At 44.1% G+C, this 17,366-nt stretch overlaps 1 protein-coding gene across 2 annotated transcripts in view; it reads left to right on the plus strand.

The window, feature by feature from the left end:
- The first annotated feature begins 696 nt into the window (after positions 1-696).
- The window catches only part of LOC147617443 (uncharacterized), a 39,841-nt gene continuing 23,171 nt past the window's right edge, over positions 697-17,366 (plus strand). The window contains exons 1-8 of one of the 2 annotated variants that reach the window (XM_086775713.1): positions 704-1,821; positions 1,930-2,180; positions 2,300-2,517; positions 2,612-5,619; positions 5,754-6,208; positions 6,296-6,514; positions 6,626-7,065; positions 7,185-7,276. In XM_086775713.1, coding sequence (XP_086631839.1) covers positions 1,107-1,821; positions 1,930-2,180; positions 2,300-2,517; positions 2,612-5,619; positions 5,754-6,208; positions 6,296-6,514; positions 6,626-7,065; positions 7,185-7,276 — 5,398 coding nt within the window. In that variant the 5' untranslated portion in view covers positions 704-1,106. Of the gene's footprint in view, positions 2,181-2,299; positions 2,518-2,611; positions 5,620-5,753; positions 6,209-6,295; positions 6,515-6,625; positions 7,066-7,184; positions 7,277-17,366 lie in introns of both variants that reach the window. The other variant, XM_086775712.1, reaches the window with a different exon arrangement.

The following is a 17,366-nucleotide window of genomic DNA, read 5'->3' on the forward strand; positions in this document are numbered from 1 at the left end:
ACATGGTTGTTGATATAGTGGGCCTCTAATGGACCATTACTTAGGTTCATGTGCCCACATAAATGCCACAGGTGGCCTCCAACTGCCCACTAAGTTTCGATCTCAACAACCTAGATTGGGGCTGATTAAGTGTTGTGCATCTCCCCAACTCATTCCAAGGAAATGATGGCCATAGTTAAGCCTTTATAAGAATACGACAACCATGGTACCAACAATTGATTCTAGGTAAATGATGGCTATAGTTAAGCTGTTAAGAGAATAAGACAACCATGGAACCAACACTTGATTCTAGGTAAATGATGGCTATAGTTAAGCTGTTAAGAGAATAAGACAACCATGGAACCTTAATCAACAACATTTGCACACAAAAACTAATGGCTACAAGGAGTTAATTGTACTAGCCTATGTGAATTTCATCACCACGAGCTAATGCAACCAGTGGTGCCACCTCTAAGGAACGTGAGAGCAACGCCTTAGTATAATTTATGGATGCCAATATCTACTAGTTATAGTTTTTTTTAAAAATTGAGGTGATTTTTTACTCAACTAAAGTTTTTTTTAATAAAAAATTTACGATGACACCCCTTTTTAACTAGAGTTGCTCCTTCCATTAAATCATTTTATTTTCAAACTATGGTTTCCCTCTCTACTCAGACGCCAACGGTTGGCTAAGTTCAAACTACTGGCTTATCAAACTACCATCTGAAAGGGGCATCAACAGAGAGGGCTTATCAGCCGAGTTCGCAACTTCGATGGCAGACGTGTACCGTGCTTCGCCTCGCCCGCCTTTCGTCCTAATTTGCACCTGCAGATTCGGTTCTGACACAGTCCGGTTCATGTAACCTGGTTCGATTTCTTCCGCATCTCGTCTTTCAATGATCTGTCTTTTCCGTTCTCCATGTGTGCTTCAACTGAGCTCGCATGGCACGGATGAGATCCATACCGAACTTCATGTCGATGGCGCTGGAAAGTTAGCAGGCCCCTAATTAGGGTTTCTGTGGAAGCTATAATTACGTTTACTGGGAAATACATCATGGCGCGCCACAACTAACAGGACGATAATTATTTCTGTGGAATTTAATAGGCCAGTAATTAAGGTTCTCGCCATGGCTTCCGAAGAAGCAACGGTTCATCACATTCTTGGTCTGTTGGACCGGCACTCCTTCAAAACCCTAGAGCACGCAGTTCAGCAGTTCAAGGATCATAAGCAGAGGTTCCATGAGTCGCTGTTTGAACTGAAAAGCTTGAGGCCACCGCAGGCAGGGGATTGCACGATTATGTGTGGAGCGGAAGCACCTCCGCCTTCGCATGGCATGCAAACGAGATGCAGGCCGTCGAAACCAGCTGCGGACAAAACCTGTGAGCAGGAAGATATCGAGAATCATGGTGGTAAGCAGTATGCTTTACGACCGCGGGCTCCCAGGAAGCTGAGCACTTCAGCCGTACCCCAAAGAATGACTAGGTCTCGTGCAAAACACCCTGTCACAACTAGCGCTGCAGCTTGCGGCGTCCCCAGCAAGGCAGAATCTATGGCACTGGAAGGGGATTTTGTTGGAGCCAGAGCAAAGGGAAACACTCAAACTGAGCAACATCACCAGATATCCTTCCGAAATGAAACCCCTGCAGAACCTGCAATATCAATATTCGCAGAAGCCAGTGCAAAGGGAAACCCTAAAAATGAGCATTATCAGCAGACATACTCCCCAGTTGTAATAGCTGCAATAGCAAGATCTGTGTCGAAAGAATCAGTAACTTACAAGGAAACACACACACCTTCAGACATGAAAAGGTCAAGAGATCCTGACAAGGAAAGATTAAAAGGTACTGTCCCAGGTATTGGGAGGCAAGCTATTGGCTCAATTGAGCATTTTAAACTTTTCTCACCATGTCTTATCCAGCAGATTCTAATTTCTGGAGAAAGCATATCAGGTACTTCCTGGCAAAGTAGTGGAAAGGGTAACAAAGGACAGCTTCTCCACAGGCATAATGAACAACCTTTGCTGGGCACAGGTAATAAGTTTAATGAAAAGCAGTTGATGGGAACAGGTGCAGCTGCGTTAGGGAGATCTTCAACAGAGTTTCTACCATATTCAACATTGGCAGAACGTGATTTCAGAGAAACAATTGATGCTGTCCAATCGAAGAGAAAGCAGGAAAAACAGTCTTCCTTCAATGCAGGGGTATATATATATATATTTTAGGACCACATTTCAAGAACTGCTTTGCTGCATTCTCCCTGATTTTCAGCTTAGAAACATCTAGTAAGATGGCTGACATGCATCAATCTCTTTGCATGCAGGGTGGACCTTGTGTCACTTGTCCTCAGAAGGATTGTGTACAAGTAGCTCTCAAGCATTCACCTCAGCTATCAGATTCCAAAGTTGACAAACCCCTTAGTCTAGAATTTCATGGCACAGACATTAGTCTACCTATATTCCCGGGCAAGAGAAAGCTTTCTGTTTATGCAGGTTTTGCATGTGGTGTTGACACAAATGATTACCATGCGGCTAGAAACTGGTCAGTACCCTTTTGCCTTATCTCACCATGTTGACCTCTTTAACATGAGCATTGGGAAAGCTGTTTTGGTCCTGATGGATGGAGTTAATGGCAGGATTCCAACATCAAGGAGCTCTACTGAGCTGGAGGCTTTCAAATTTGACAGTGATGAGGAGACTTTGTTTTCAGAGAGCTCAAAACTATTCAAGTCTGCGGCAAGTCTGTATCATAACATGAGTGGTGAACATCCTTCTGCAGAGAACATTCACGATCAAGCACCAAATTTTGCATCAGGAGAAGTGAGCATTCATGGAGGAGAGGATGAGAGATCTGTTGCAAATAAGGAATTTAGCAATGGAAAATTTGAGCCAGGCTTCAAAAGATTTGGAGATTTTGCTGCTTCTGAGGGGCCCTGTGGGCCTGTATCACCAGCCAGCTGCAAGGCAGCAGGGAATAGAGCTAATGATTCAGAAAAATGTTCACAGGATTATACTCCAGAAAGTGTTTTGAAAGCAATTCACAAAGGAACACCCGAGTTGCAACATTCTTTTGGAGTGACTGCTCAAGAGATGCATCAAACCAATGAGAAGATTGAGGTTCACACAAACAACATGGAAGATACACACACACAGATGATGAACCAGGATGATCAATCCGCCTATTCCAAGGAACAATGCAACATCACGTTGAAGAATACATGTGCTGACAAAACATGTTTATCAGTGACAAACATTTCCGATGTTTGTCATTCAACCAGGCTGCAGCCTAAGTTGGGTAGAGGGACGGGTTCAGGGACTAAAAGTGATTTGGAAAGTGTTAATAATGGTCACTTGCATTTGATTAGTGCAATGAAGCAACATGCGACTAGGACACAAACACAGGCAATGGAGCCATGCATGTGTCAGTTTGCAGAACATCAACTTGCATTCCCTTTTAAGACATCAATTCCCCCAACTAAGGGGCTTGGTTCAGAAAACAGTGCCGCAGTGCTCGATGACTTGCCTCAGTTAGAAAAGACTGTTACAAAGGTAATGTTTTCTGATACATGGGGAGAGTCCAAGGATGATGTCTTTAGCTCACCAAAGGTAAAGGTAGTTTCCAAAGATTGCATGTCTTTGAGTCCTGGGATGAGGAGGCTGTCAGTTTTGAACAATGAGAAACATATGAAGGAATCAAACCTTCTGTTTTCTGCATCGAAATCCAGTAGGAGAATTAAGTGTCCCTCCGTTGAAACTGTAGTGCAGCTCTCCAGCAGTGAATTTACACCTAATCTCAACACGAAGGGAAAACTCTCGTCAAGCTCAGTGATACCTGTTGGATTAGCAAGCCCAACTGAAAAGAAGAAGGTTGCTGCTGACACTGTGTTGGATGGTACAGGTGTAGGTAGCCAGACAATGCATTCCCCAGGTTCTGAACCTTTGGAAGTCTGCAAAAAAATCAGAAATTCCCTAGATAACATGGAAGAAAAACATCTTCCAGTCATGGAAATGAAAGTAGCACTTGCAACTCAGTTAGGCTGCATATCTGAGTCAGCAGTAGTACGGATTCTCTCCTTGCATGACTCTGCCTCTGAAGACAATATTGAAAGCCCTAGGCAGCTGAGTTTTGCTACAAAAGCTCCTGAATCACAGCATAAATTGGGCAAAGGAGCTTGGAACAGTGAGATTGGAAGCTCATCAAGGCCTTCTTATACAAAGACTTCAAATTATTGTGGATTGACAAGGAACAGCCCTACATTAGAAAATAATAATCTCTTAGCTCAAGAACCTGATTTTGAAGACCACAATACAGAGAGGTCCAGAAAGGCTGTGTCGTTGGGGATGAATCCTGCTTCTCATATCCACTTTCTAACCCCAACAAGACATGAGGAAGCCATAGCTACCACGTTGTCAAACTGCAGCAGAGAAGAGATCATGTCAATAATGATGCCAGCCTTGCATTCTCAGATGAAGAAAAATGAGAGGTGTTGTTTGGAAAACGACTCCAAGAAATCTAGCAGCCAAATTATAGATTGTGGTCCCTCCCCTAGACCTGAACTAGACAAGAAGGAAAAGAGCATATCAAGGAATGTTTTGGTAAATTTGCCTTCTCCCCATGTTCCAAAGTGTGACTCGAGTGTTAAGTCACCTCTGCACATCCAGGAAAGAGAAGCAAAGGAGAGGACAGCTTACAATTCTGATGATCATCATAAAATCAGCAATACCAGCAGTCAGATGGATTGTGGTGAATCTTCAAGTCCAAGCTGCAGGCCCGAGGAGGCTAAAAGTGACAATTTGCATAGGGAAAAAGAAGGGTTTACTACAGAATGGAATTTCACTCCTAGAGAAGATCGTAGTGTCCATAGTGGGTGCATTCAAGTGGATGAAGATGTTTTGAGGTTCAATCAGCTTTTGGCTCAGGGGACTGTGAACAGCAGTCGAAGGAAAAGGGCTCGATCACCTGCAGATTTGTCAGTAGAATCATACACAGCTTTCAAAAAGATGAAATTGTCAATGAATGAAAATGATGTGCAGAATGTAAATACTTTCCTTTCATATGATGGTCTTCCAAGGCCATCATTTGGAGAGAGTGATAGTCCTTCATATGGCCTTGTAAAAATTCCTCATTTATTTTCTCCAGTGCAAGGATTGCGGGATACGTTCGGGAATAATTTTCAAGGCAGTCCTTGCAGTAAAGAGTTTATCAATAAAAGGCTAGCTTTTGATAGTTTACAGAGGCAGATCAAGGGTAAAATGAAGCTTTGCAATAGTTATTCAGGGGTTTCTGGTTTAGGAAGAGAATACTTAGATACACCACATTTTAGGTCTGCTAGAGCTGATTTGGTTGATAGGAACAGTGCAAAATCAAGAAAGCAGAAGTCAGACTTGCACCTTGATACCCATACAGAAGAGGATGGAAAGGAGAATCAAACCCCCAATCCCTCGTCGATTGATAAAGGTTGCAGTGGGACAGGTATAATGTCAGAAAAGCAGAAGACTGCTAAAGCAAGAAAAGTTTTGGGCTATGCAAATCAACCCCTTGGGTTTGTGGACAGTTCCCACAAGCGCTACAATCTTGCTGTAAACACCAGCTCTTTTCTGGACCTTGTACAGCAAAAGCAAGTGCCCTTGCCTTATCCTAGTGGTAAGACCTCGTTTTAATGTATCTCAGACCTTGCCTTCTTATCTTCTATAATCTTTTTATATTTTGCATAAGATAGTAAGTCTGAAATTGCCCCATGCGGCTGAACACCAACGTGTCGTCTTTATGATTTTTAGGTAAAAGGGAGGTAAGAGTAAAGGCTCTTGAAGCAGCTGAACTTGCAAAGAGGCAAGAGGAGAGACGTGAATATGAGCGGCAGATGCGAAGAGTGGAGTGTAATGAAGCGAAAAGTACTGAATCAGAGTGTTTAAAGGACAAAATGCTGCAAAGTTGTGCATCACCTATTGCAGGGAAAGGTGTATCTGATAAGGTGAAACGTGTTGCAGAGTTAAAGATGAAAATGGATCAGGAAAAATCTAGGAAGCAAGAAGAGGAACAGAGGAGAAAGCAAGAAGAACGAAAAAAAAAGGAGGCAGAGCTTGCTTACAAGAAGAGGAAGCGTGAAGATGCAGACAGGAGAGAACGGGAGGAGAAGCGCAAGCGAGTGGAAGAAGTGCAGAGATTAAGAAAAGAGCAAGAAGAACGGCAACGTTTGGAGCTGGATGAGAAAGAGCACAAGCGGAGAGTGCTGGTATGTGATGGTAAACAGCACTGAAAACTTCATCAGCAAGTTCTAACCCTCATATCATAGTGCTAAACATTTGGCTAATTTATGCAGGAGGTACGTGAACGGGAAAGGAAAGCTCAGGAGGAGGAAGCCAAGAGGCAGCGGCGGATAGAGAAGGAGAAAGAAGCTGAACGCAGAAGGAAACAAGAGCAAGAATCGAAGGTTGCCCGGTTTGCAGAGAAGCAAGCAGAACGGAAGCGGAAAGAAGCCATGCTGCAAGCTAGAGGTCATGAGGATGGCCACATTGCTCAAGATGCCACAGGCAAAAAGGTGGGTAGCTTGGCCATCATCTGCTTTACCCTTGAAATCTTTGTTGTTTTTGAGCATGTTGTTGGGCTGGACTGTGAAAAGAACCTGATGTTTATAAGGTGTGGTATTCAGTTATCTGAATTATCAACAGACAGCTTAGCAGTGAGCACATCTGCTGATTGGGTGGTACGATTCAAAAGTATTGTACCCACTAGAAGTCCAACATCGGAAGAAAGATGGGGGCTGAGTGTGCCTTGCCTTGGGTCTTCTGTGTACTGTCAGATCAATGCAGGAAAGCTCTCAACATCTGCTTTATTTGATGAGAATGGGTCACACTCTTCTGCCAAGGAAGTGTTGAACGAAACCAGTTTCAAGTGTGAGGCATCCAAAGGCTTAAGATCTCACTATTCTACTCCATTTAATGTCAGGGTTGCAGCTAATGCCCCTGCACAATCAGCTAATCGAGAAAATGGGATTCAGTCGTATGAAATCTCTCCCTATAGAAGCTCTTCTGATGAAGAAGATGAGGATGAGGATGACAAACGAAAGAAACCAATTCCTCTGTGGGCAAGGTAAGCTCTAATGCTTTGTTCTCCTCCCTCCCCCTCTCTGCTTGATTGCATTTGCCCTGAATGCATTATGTGTGTCCATGCTGTATAATAAAAGGTCTGGACTTTCATGGTTGAAACAGGAAAGAGAACCTGGTGCCTCATATAGTGTGGCAGCAATGTATTGATCCTGATCAGATTTTCTTGAGTGACAAAACTTGCAGCCTTCCAGAAAGTAAGTTTTAAGGACCATCTTTTTTTTGTGTGTGGATAAAGGTAGGTCATATCAATTTTATTGTCTGTTTAGGCTGAGAATTATGATTCAGACTGAGAATTATGAGGCAGTTAGGAACTCTTGCTTCACCAATGGAGTGGTGGTGTATGGCCCATCTCGTGCATGAGAACCACCACTCATGAATTATAGATGCATATGTTCATGTTCTGGGATTGGAGTAGAAGCATAACCGCATCCCGAGAAATAGGTAGCCTCCCTGACCAATGTCAGTGGGCCACCATTATCCATGCATGATGGATCCACCAAGTGGGGCCACTTCTTGAGCTTCTCAAAATTTCAGTTATTGCCAAAAAATACAATATTAAATAACTGGTTTGAAGTAGCAAAAATAAAATGTTAAACTTCTCCTTTGCGTCTTGACCATGACACTGCTTGGCCAACATCATGTGCAAGATCATGCATGGCATGTGGGAAAGGACTTATATCAACAGATGGCATCATCATTGGCCACTACAGCTTGGTGGCAGGGGAGAGAGAATGAAGAGATAACTAAAGATGTATCAAGTACGAGCAGCAGCAATAATCTTTTTTTGGAAATCAAGGGCACCAAGTTTGGTCTCTCGTGTAGGGCTAGTAAGCAGCATAGAGGCACATGCTTAGCAACTAAGGGTGGTCCAATTGGTAGCAACAGCAGCAGCAACAAAATCAACATCTCTCTAAAGGGTTGGCCAAGCAGCCATGTATGGTTAGCCAGATATAGCATATAACTGACCAATTGAAACATTAAGATGTCTAAAAAAAAGACCTGCATCTAGTCATTACAACCATTATTTCTCCATTCTTGTTTGAAGAAGCTAGCAAGTTTTTGTTTTGTTTTTTTGGCTTTTGAAGAAATAATAATTATAACCAAAGAAAGAGGGTGACCTTTCGAGGCCGAAAACTGTCCCAGAGCCTCTTCCTAAAATTTGAGAGAAATCGGTGTGAGAGGCCCTGTTACTACCAATGTACTGCTGTTGCCAGGGTGCCATCAATCTCTGGCATCTGAATCCTGCGGCCTAGGCGTGCTGTGTATGCGAGAAAGGGGGTATCCAGAGTCTCCTCCCGATCAACAGAATCATGCCAAGTCCACTCTCCTAGGTCCCATTGGAGGCGCGTTAGAGGTCGGCTCTCCCAAATCCATAGCCGACAGAGTCTCTCCCTGGCCACCTTGCCGGCGGGGGCTATGTGCCACTCATGTGCTTGAAATCCAATCATCCTCACCCTTTGTAAGGTGCAGCCATTGAAATCCTCCAAGGGGGGCTATGATCCCTCTAATCTGCCATGGGGACCAAGAAAAAAAGTGAGCTAACCACAACCCTCATCTCCATGGACTACCAATAGAATATCATGCCTAGTAAACACTCCTAGCCAATGTGGGGGGGTCGGGTTTGGAATAGGTATCAGCCACTTCTGAGGAATAGCAGAGTCGATGTTGAGGCTGAGTCTCTGTCTCTACCCCGAATCCTTGCCAAGCCTCTCTCCTGAACCTCTGGGGGTTGTTGCTTGTGTGCAGGCCAATCTCCAAGGGACTTGGTGGGTCCTATCCTCAATGCTCCCATGATACATGAGGTCAGGCCCCCAACATATGGCCACTGGATAAAGGGTGTGAGGGGAATCCCAAGCCCATCCTAAACATGGTGTAGATAGAAGATATGGGTATAGCATGGTGCAAAATGGATCCCAAGTGGCAAAAGACGCGTGGCAATAGAGTGGATAAACGCAGGTGCGCAAATGGAAATGGAAACAGTGTGGGTGAACGAGTAAGCTGGGCGACGTAGTGTTCTGGAATCTGGTAGAAATCAAGATGGCGATGGGTTGAGAAAAGGGAGATTTGGATCGATTTCGGGGACTTTCCAAGTGAAGTTGTGCCTAGAGATCCCACTAGAGAGAGAGGAGAGCCTAGACTGTAGTGTAGTGTGTGTCCTGCGCAGGACTGTCGGTCGCAAGCTTGAGTTCCTGTATATTTTCAAGATTGTCGAAGAGAGGACAGTGCGGTGTGAGAAGGTTTGGTTGGATTAGAGCGGAGGGAGAGTTGAGGCCAAAGAGTCTTGTAGGAGGTGTGTCCCCTAGGATCTCTTAGGAGCTGAACTCTGTTAGATACTTGATTCAGATCAGTTTCTTCATAACTGTTGCTGTTTTCTATCAGTTGAGTGTTGGTTTTTGTGTGAGGAGGACCTGTCATGCACGACAATAGATTCAAAGTTTGAAGCTTTGTTGTTGTAAGGTTCCTCCTCTCCAAAATAGGGGAAACACTTAAGATAGTCTACTAAGTCTTAACTTGGAGAAAATTTCCTACTTATCGACACCTTGACCATGCAAATATTCAAGGATACGATTCATAGGTAAGACTTAGTCCTATCCCGCAAGGGGAGCGTGGTTTTCTAAAAATCAAATCACCCATAGGGTAATCGATCATAATTTGGGTAACTACTAGTCTTGATTCCTAGAGACACGCTTTTTTTCTCATCCATGCAAGGCACAGTCGCTAGCCTAGCCTAGTCTTCTAGAATAGAGTTGCACGAGAACCTATTTATCTAGCGTAAGGCTTTTACTTAATCTGTTTGAAAGCTACCTGACTAATCGGGTCCACCCGTCCGTAGGATGGTGCCGTCGGGGCATTCCATCCTCCCTCCTACCTCACTATTTGACATAAATAAACATGTTCCTTAATTAAGGCCCTTTTTACAAGGTTCGTTAAAACAACCTTTTTCCACGGTATAATAATGCCAAAGACAAGATTTATAATTTTTTTTTTTAATACATGAATCAATTCCATACAAGCCAAAGGAGCTCTCTTATTCTTTTCCTTTATACTGCCGATGATCTAGAATTCGGCTTTCTAGTCTCTACATGCTGGGCAAAATCCTATGGGACCATACACCTCGTCGTCGGCCGTTGGCGAGGACACAAGTCGGCCTGTCGCCCTCTCAGGCTCCGTTACTCGATTCTCGCGCCCCTCAGAGGGATGTCTACGCACTAGGGTGGGCTTATTCACTGCACTAGCCTGGGTCCTCAGAACTAGACAGCATCACAATCTTTCGTCTCAATCGGTGAACCTTATTCTCCCAATGGTATGAGGGATACCATGGACCAATCCCAAGCTTTGCTAATGACGCCGCCCGGCTACACAAGCACGGAATGGAGTTAGGGTCGAAGCCAGGAAACACCTGCACTCTTTCTCTTAAAGATAACAATTTCAATACAACCCATTGAATACAGCATCACTTCAAATAGTAGCTTTATACATTTTTTTCAAAGGAAAAGATACGGATCTTTTTTCTTCATTTATTGACATTAATATTAAAGAAAAACTCTTTTTAAAAGATAACCAAGCTAACCTAGTCACCGCTCCCTTGTGGAGCTTGCAACGGGAGGGTTGGAGCCGCATTAGGAGCATCTTCTCCAATCTCATTGTTACGTGCTTCTTCCGAGGCGATATTATGGCGTTTTCGGGATAGGGCTATCTTGAATGTTGCCTTGTAGTGATGCTGCGATCGTAATGCTTCAGTCGGATCTCGATTCCGAGATCGTTTGCCCACTCTATGGGCCAAAAACTGCAACATGCGAACCTTCTCTAAGGTAGAAAACCTCTTGCTAAAGTCCACGCAAATGGGGGGCGGGGGATTTGTGAGATGTCCTCAAGGAAAAGGCAAAAACGTTTTGTTGAGGGGTGAGGCCTGCTGTAAGTCTCTTCACACGGGGGGAGGAGGGGGAGGGGAGGGGGGGGGGGGAGAAGAGCTAAGGACACCAATTACCTGATTGACTCTCTCAGTCTGGCCATCAGTCTTTGGATGATAAGCTGTTCTAAAGCAAAGTTGAGTGCCCAAGGCTTGAAATAAGGACTGCCAGAACTTTGAAGTGAAGGCAGAATCCCGGTCACTTACTATTCTCTTTAGGAGACCATGAAGTCTGAATACTTCCTTGATGAATAATCGAGCAACATCAGAAGCTTTGAAGGTCTTCTTTGCTGGTATAAGATTGAGCTACTTTGGTAAGCAAGTCCACTACTACCAGAATGGAGTCATCATATCCTCCTTGTACAGTGGGGAGACTTGTGACAAAATCCATACTAATGCACTTTCACTTCATTTCGGGAATATCCAAGGGTTGAAGTTTCCCAGGCATCTTGACCCTTTTAGTTTTGATCCTTTGGCATGAGAGACATTGCTTCAAGTATTGAAGGATATCATTTTTCAGGCCTGCCCAATGAAAGCTCCTCCTTACGGCATTTAATGTTTTTGCATAGCCTGGGTGCCCTGCAGGCAGGACTATCATGAGCTTCATGTAGGATTAGTTTCTTTAAAGCAGGATTCTTAGGGATACATAGCCTGTGATTGAAGTAGAGGCTTCCTTCATGAGTGGAGTATCCCTTGATTAGATTTCTCTCTTTCTTTGAATTTTTCCGTTCTTCTACTAACTTCACCATCCTCTGATAATCTGGATCATGAGAATAGACTACTTTCACCTTGACCAGTATGGGATCATTTGGCATCGAAATTGCACTTAAGAAAGATTTGCGGCTGAGTGCATCTGCTACCACATTATCTTTCCCAGGGCGGAATTTGATGTCGAAGTCATATTCTTGTAGAATTTCAATCCATCTCCTTTGCCGCATGTTGAGGTTAGGCTGGGTGAAGATCCACTTCAGACTTTTGTGGTCAGTTACAAGCTGGAATTTGTCCCCCAAGAGATAGTGTCTCTATAATTTGAGGCAATGAACAACTGCTAAGAGCTCCAAATCATGGGTGACATAATTTGCTTCATATTGCTTCAGCTTGCGGGAAGTATAAGCGACCGGTCTTCCTTCTTGGCCTAGGACACGACCAAGAGCTAGATTACTGGCATCAGTAACCACTTCAAATTCCTTGGTGAAATCAAGAAGTTTCAGGATTGGGGCAGAAGTAATAATGGCCTTGAGCTAATCAAAACTGTTTTGATGGATTGGCAGTCACACTATTTTGCAATCCTTCTTAAGAAGATCCGTCAAGGGTGCAGCTACCAAGGCATAATCTTTGATAAAAATCCTATACCATCCAGTGATTCCCAAAAACCCACGAACTTCACGAACTGATTTAGGAGGTGGCCACTCCAGTATATCTTTGATCTTGGCGGGATCTACTGAGATGCCATCTTCGGAGACGATGAACCCAAGATACTCAATTTGATGAGTAAAGAAGATACATTTTCTCTTCTTGGCATAAAGTTTATGTCTGCGCAGCAATTGCAGAACCCTACGCACATGCTCCTCATGCTTTTCCATTGACTTGGAGTAGACTAAGATGTCATAAAAAAAAACAAGCACAAATTCATCCAAGTAAGGACGGAATATATCTTGCATTAGGCGGTTGAAGGTTGCAAGAGCATTGGTTAACCCAAATGACATTACAGTAAACTCATAGTGGCCATAACGGGTATTGAAGGTTGTCTTGGGTATATCTGCTTCCTTGACTCTGATCTGATAGTAACCAGACCTCAAATCTATTTTTGAGAAAACTTTGGCCCCATGAAGCCTGTCAAGAAGCTCGTTGATGCGAGGGATAGGATACTTATTCTTGACAGTGACTTGATTTAGCCCTCGATAATCTATGCAGAGGCGGAGAGTTCCGTCCTTCTTCTTTTGGAAAAGAACTGGTGCCCCCCAAGGAGAGCTACTGGGGCGTACAAATCCTTGCTCAATGAGTTGGGAAAGTTGCTCTTTAAGTTCAATGGCTTCAGGGAGGGACATTTTATAGGGTGTTTTTGAGATGGGTTGAGCTCTAGGGATCACCTCGATTTCATTATCAACTTCTCGAGGAGGCGGTAGCCTTGTAAGCTCGTTAGGAAAGATGTCAGAGAATTCTTGGAGCCAAGAGGGTTCTGTTTCCTTACTAGGTTCAATGGCTTTGTTGAGCTTGACTAGGAAAACTTGCTAACCCTTACGTGCTCCCTTGAGAAGATGTTTTGCCTTGACTACCCCAGATTTAGGTTTACCTGTTTTCCCCTCAACGGATACTACTTGGCCATGCTCATTTTCAAAAGTGATACTCCCTTGGTTACAGTGAATGCTAGCTTTGTTTGCAATTAACCAGTCCATCCCAAGGATTCCATCATAAATTCCTAATGGCAGGACTCTAAAGTGGCCATGAGTTTGCTCGTTATCTAACTCAAAATCAAGGTTTCCTACAGAGTAGCGAGATACTACTTCTTTTCCACTAGCTAATTCTACAATCATTCTTCTAGCTGTTTTTTGACCCAAGTTCAATTTTTGCAAACATCTAGGAGAAAGAAATGAATGGGTACTGCCAGAATCAATCAAAAGTTGGGATGGCTTACCATGATGAGTGATTGGGGTTTGGATTACACCAAATTGTTGATTCGGACCTTGGTGTTCTACCGCCGCATGGACGGTGGTGCGCTCTTCTTCAGCCATTTCCAAGGTCGGTTCTTCACTTATAGTAGAGGCGGTTCTAGCAACTGCTCCTCCGCGGCCTCTTCCACGTCCACCGCCTCTTGCACCTTGGTGGATTGGGGTTCCATGGCCTTGATTTCCTCTGTCACCTTGGGGAAATGATGTTGCTAGCTTGGGACAGTTGGCCCTAAAGTGTCCCGGCTTATTGCATTCAAAACACAAAGGGCCTTCTCTGGAAGAAGCAGCATACGAGCGGGGGACAAAAGAGTTGCTTTGCCGCCCTCTGTTGTAGTAGGGGAAATTCTGTTGGGTTTTCTTGTAGGGCTGATCTTTAGGGTTTGCCTCAGGGTAAGATCTCTTTTGAGGCTTAGCTTTGTCGGTCCTCATTTCTTTCACAAGGGGCTTTGCTCGTATGAGAGCATCCTGTAACGTGCTTGGCCTCATTGCTTCAAGGCGGGAATCTAAGGGTTCATTTAACCCTTGGCAGAAACGAGCCACTTGTTGGGAAGTAGTCATAGCTGGGGCATACTTCCGAAGAGTGATAAATTTGGAATAGTAGTCCTCAAGAGTTAAGCTGCACTGCCTGAGACTAAAAAACTCATTCATCTTTATGGATTCATGGGATGGGGAAAGATATCTTTCCTTCATGGCCTGCTTGATGTCTTCCCACGTTTGAGAGTGCTCGGCGACTCCCTTGTCACGGCACCACTGTTTCCACCAAAGGTTAGCATCTCCGGTTAGGCGAAACCGTGCAAGCATAGACTGATTTGCTGCTCCAGTATCGGCAGCAGAGAAATAATTGTCCATCGCTTGAATCCAGACTTCAACATCCTTCTCAATCTTGAACCTTCTCCTTTAAAGGAGGGAGGTTGCATTTGCTTGAGCAGGAGCTTCTTCTCCTGGATATCGGTGTAAAAAGCGCATTGGGAAGTGGAGGTTGATCGTCCTGGCCATCATTATAAGATTAAATTTTTAAGATTACAAGATTCATACCTTGCACGCGTTTTTGAAAGTAAAACATTGAAATCATTTTATTTCCCAAATATTTACAAGGACAAGTTTTATTACAAAGATTTGAGACTAATATAATTAGTCTTATTTGTCATGAAGGGAAATCCCTAAGCTCAACTATGACATAAGGGTAGAGCGGTCCACATTGGTGAAGTATGGGGTTCCAAAAACTGATGGTAAGGGTGGTAGACTCTGGATTGGGATAGGTCCCAACACAGCTACTCTGTCGGCAGGTAAGATCTGCATCACTTGTTCATACATCCAACAATCTTGTGGTATGCGAATCTCGTCTATAGTCACAGAGATGTCGGACCTAGGAGTACCCACGAACCAAAATAAACGGACCATCTTCAACTTTTCAATCCAACGAATCCGCTTTAGGTCAGTGGTAAGGTTTCCACTCGATTCGCTCGGATAAAGAAATATCTCGGCCCGCGACTCTGTAAATCCCTACCCCATCCTCTTTCGATAGGAGAGAAATGGGGGAGGGACATCTTCTCTAGTATTTGCACCATGGTGTCACGGAACTCGAAATTTGATGAGTGACAAGGGGTCTCGAAGACGCACTAGAAAACTAGAAACTTCGAGTAGGCATCTTTCTCTTCCTACAATCATTCAAACATTAATTCAATTTGTTCTTAGTAAGGTGTTTTTATTAATTAGCATTATGTTAGGTAAAACATACATTGCAAAACAATCCTTAAATGGCAAGTCCTAGGAGCTAAGGTCGGCTCTGATACCAATTGTAAGGTTCCCCTTTTCCAAAATAGGGGAAACACTTAAGATAGTCTACTAAGTCTTAACTTGGAGAATTTTTTTTACTCATCGACACCTTGACCATGCAGAGATTCAAGGATACGATTCATAGGTAAGACCTAGTCCTATCCCCCAGGGGGAGCGCGGTCTTCTTAAAATCAAATCATTCATAGAGTAATCGATCATAATTTAGGCAACTACTAGTCTTGATTCCTAGAGACACGCTTTCTTTCTCATCCATGCAAGGCACAGCCGCTGGCCTAGTCTTCTAGAATAGAGTTTTCTGAGAACCTATTTATCTAGCGTCAATTTGTTTTCTAATTAATCCTACCACACTGTTTGACATAAATAAACATGTTCCTTAATTAAGGCCCTTTTCACAAGGTTCATTAAAACAGCCTTTTTCCACAGTTTAATAATGCCAAAGATAAGATTTATAAAAAAAGTTTATACATGAATCAATTCCATACAAGTCAAACCAGCTCTCTTATTCTTTTCCTTTATACTGCCGATGATCTAGAATTCGGCTATCCAACAGAGACATGCTGGGCAAAACCCTACGGGACCATACATCTCGTTGTCGGTCGCTGGTGAGGACTCAAGCTAGGTTGTTGCCCTCTCAGGCTCCGTTGCTCGATCCTCGCGCCCCTCAGAGAGATGTCTATGCACTAGGGTGGGCTTATTCACCGCACTAGCCTGGACCCTCAGAACTAGACAACATCACAATCTCTCGCCTCAATCGGCGAACTTTATTCTCCCAATGGTATGAGGGATACCATGGGCCAATCCCGGGCTTTGCTAACGATGTTGCCCGGCTACACAAGCACGGAACGAAGTTAGCGTCGAAGCCAGGAAAAACCTGCACTCTTTCTCTTAAAGATAACAATTTTAATACAAACCATTAAATACAGCATCACTTCAAATAGTAGCTTCATAGATTTTTTTCAAAGAAAAAGATACGGATCTTTTTCTTCATTTATTGACATTAATATTAAAGAAAAACTCTTTTTAAAAGATAACCAAGCTAACCTGGCCACCGCTCCCTTGTGAAGCTTGCAAACAACGGGAGGGTTGGAGCCGCATTAGGAGCATCTTCTCCAATGTCATTGTTGCGTGCTCCTCCCAAGGCGATATTATGGCATTTCCGGGATGGGGCTATCTTGAATGTCGCCTTGTACTGATGCTGCGATCGTAATGCTTCAGTCGGATCTCGATTTCGAGATCGTTTGCCCACTCTATGGGCCAAAAACTGCAGCGTGCGAACCTTCTCTAAGGTAGAAAACCTCTTGCTAAGGGGGGGGGGGGATTTGTGAGATGCCCCTAAGGAAAAGGCAAAAACGTTTTGCTGAGGGGTGAGGCCTGCTGTAAGTCTCTCGAGAGAGGGGGGGGGGATGGGGGGGAAGAGCTAAGGACACTCTCTCCTCACAAGGGTGGGTTGGCTAGAAATGGGCTTATCTGAGAGTTGGCAGATTAGGGGGTGCTGAGAGGAAGGCTGCAAGGGGCGGCTGAAGGTGCTGTTGTATGTACAGTATGCAGGCGCAGAAGGACGGTACGGGCTGGCGGTACGGCCTTAAGCAGGGTATACTCTACGCAAGAATGCGTGTTGGCCATGGAGTACCCTGGGGGTTTATATAGTTGCGGGGTACGGGTGTGGGTGCTGAGCAAAGTACGGTTGAAAGGACGGTGTACCGTCAAAGTGTGCCAATGTAACATGCGGAAGCTTCGGGGAAGATCGGTAACTTCAATGCTCAGAAATCAGCACACTTTTCACGACGGAATTAACGCACAAAACTAAATGAAAATGTGCAGAAAATAGAGAGAGAGAGGGAGAGAGGAGAGGACCCAGTATTGGGTCCCAAATACCCTATGTAGGGCCCCCACCACGAATGGTGTATT

Source organism: Cibotium barometz, chromosome 36 (genome assembly GCF_041138505.1).
Source record: "Cibotium barometz isolate CiBa-2024 chromosome 36, ASM4113850v1, whole genome shotgun sequence".
NCBI lineage: Eukaryota > Viridiplantae > Streptophyta > Polypodiopsida > Cyatheales > Cibotiaceae > Cibotium > Cibotium barometz.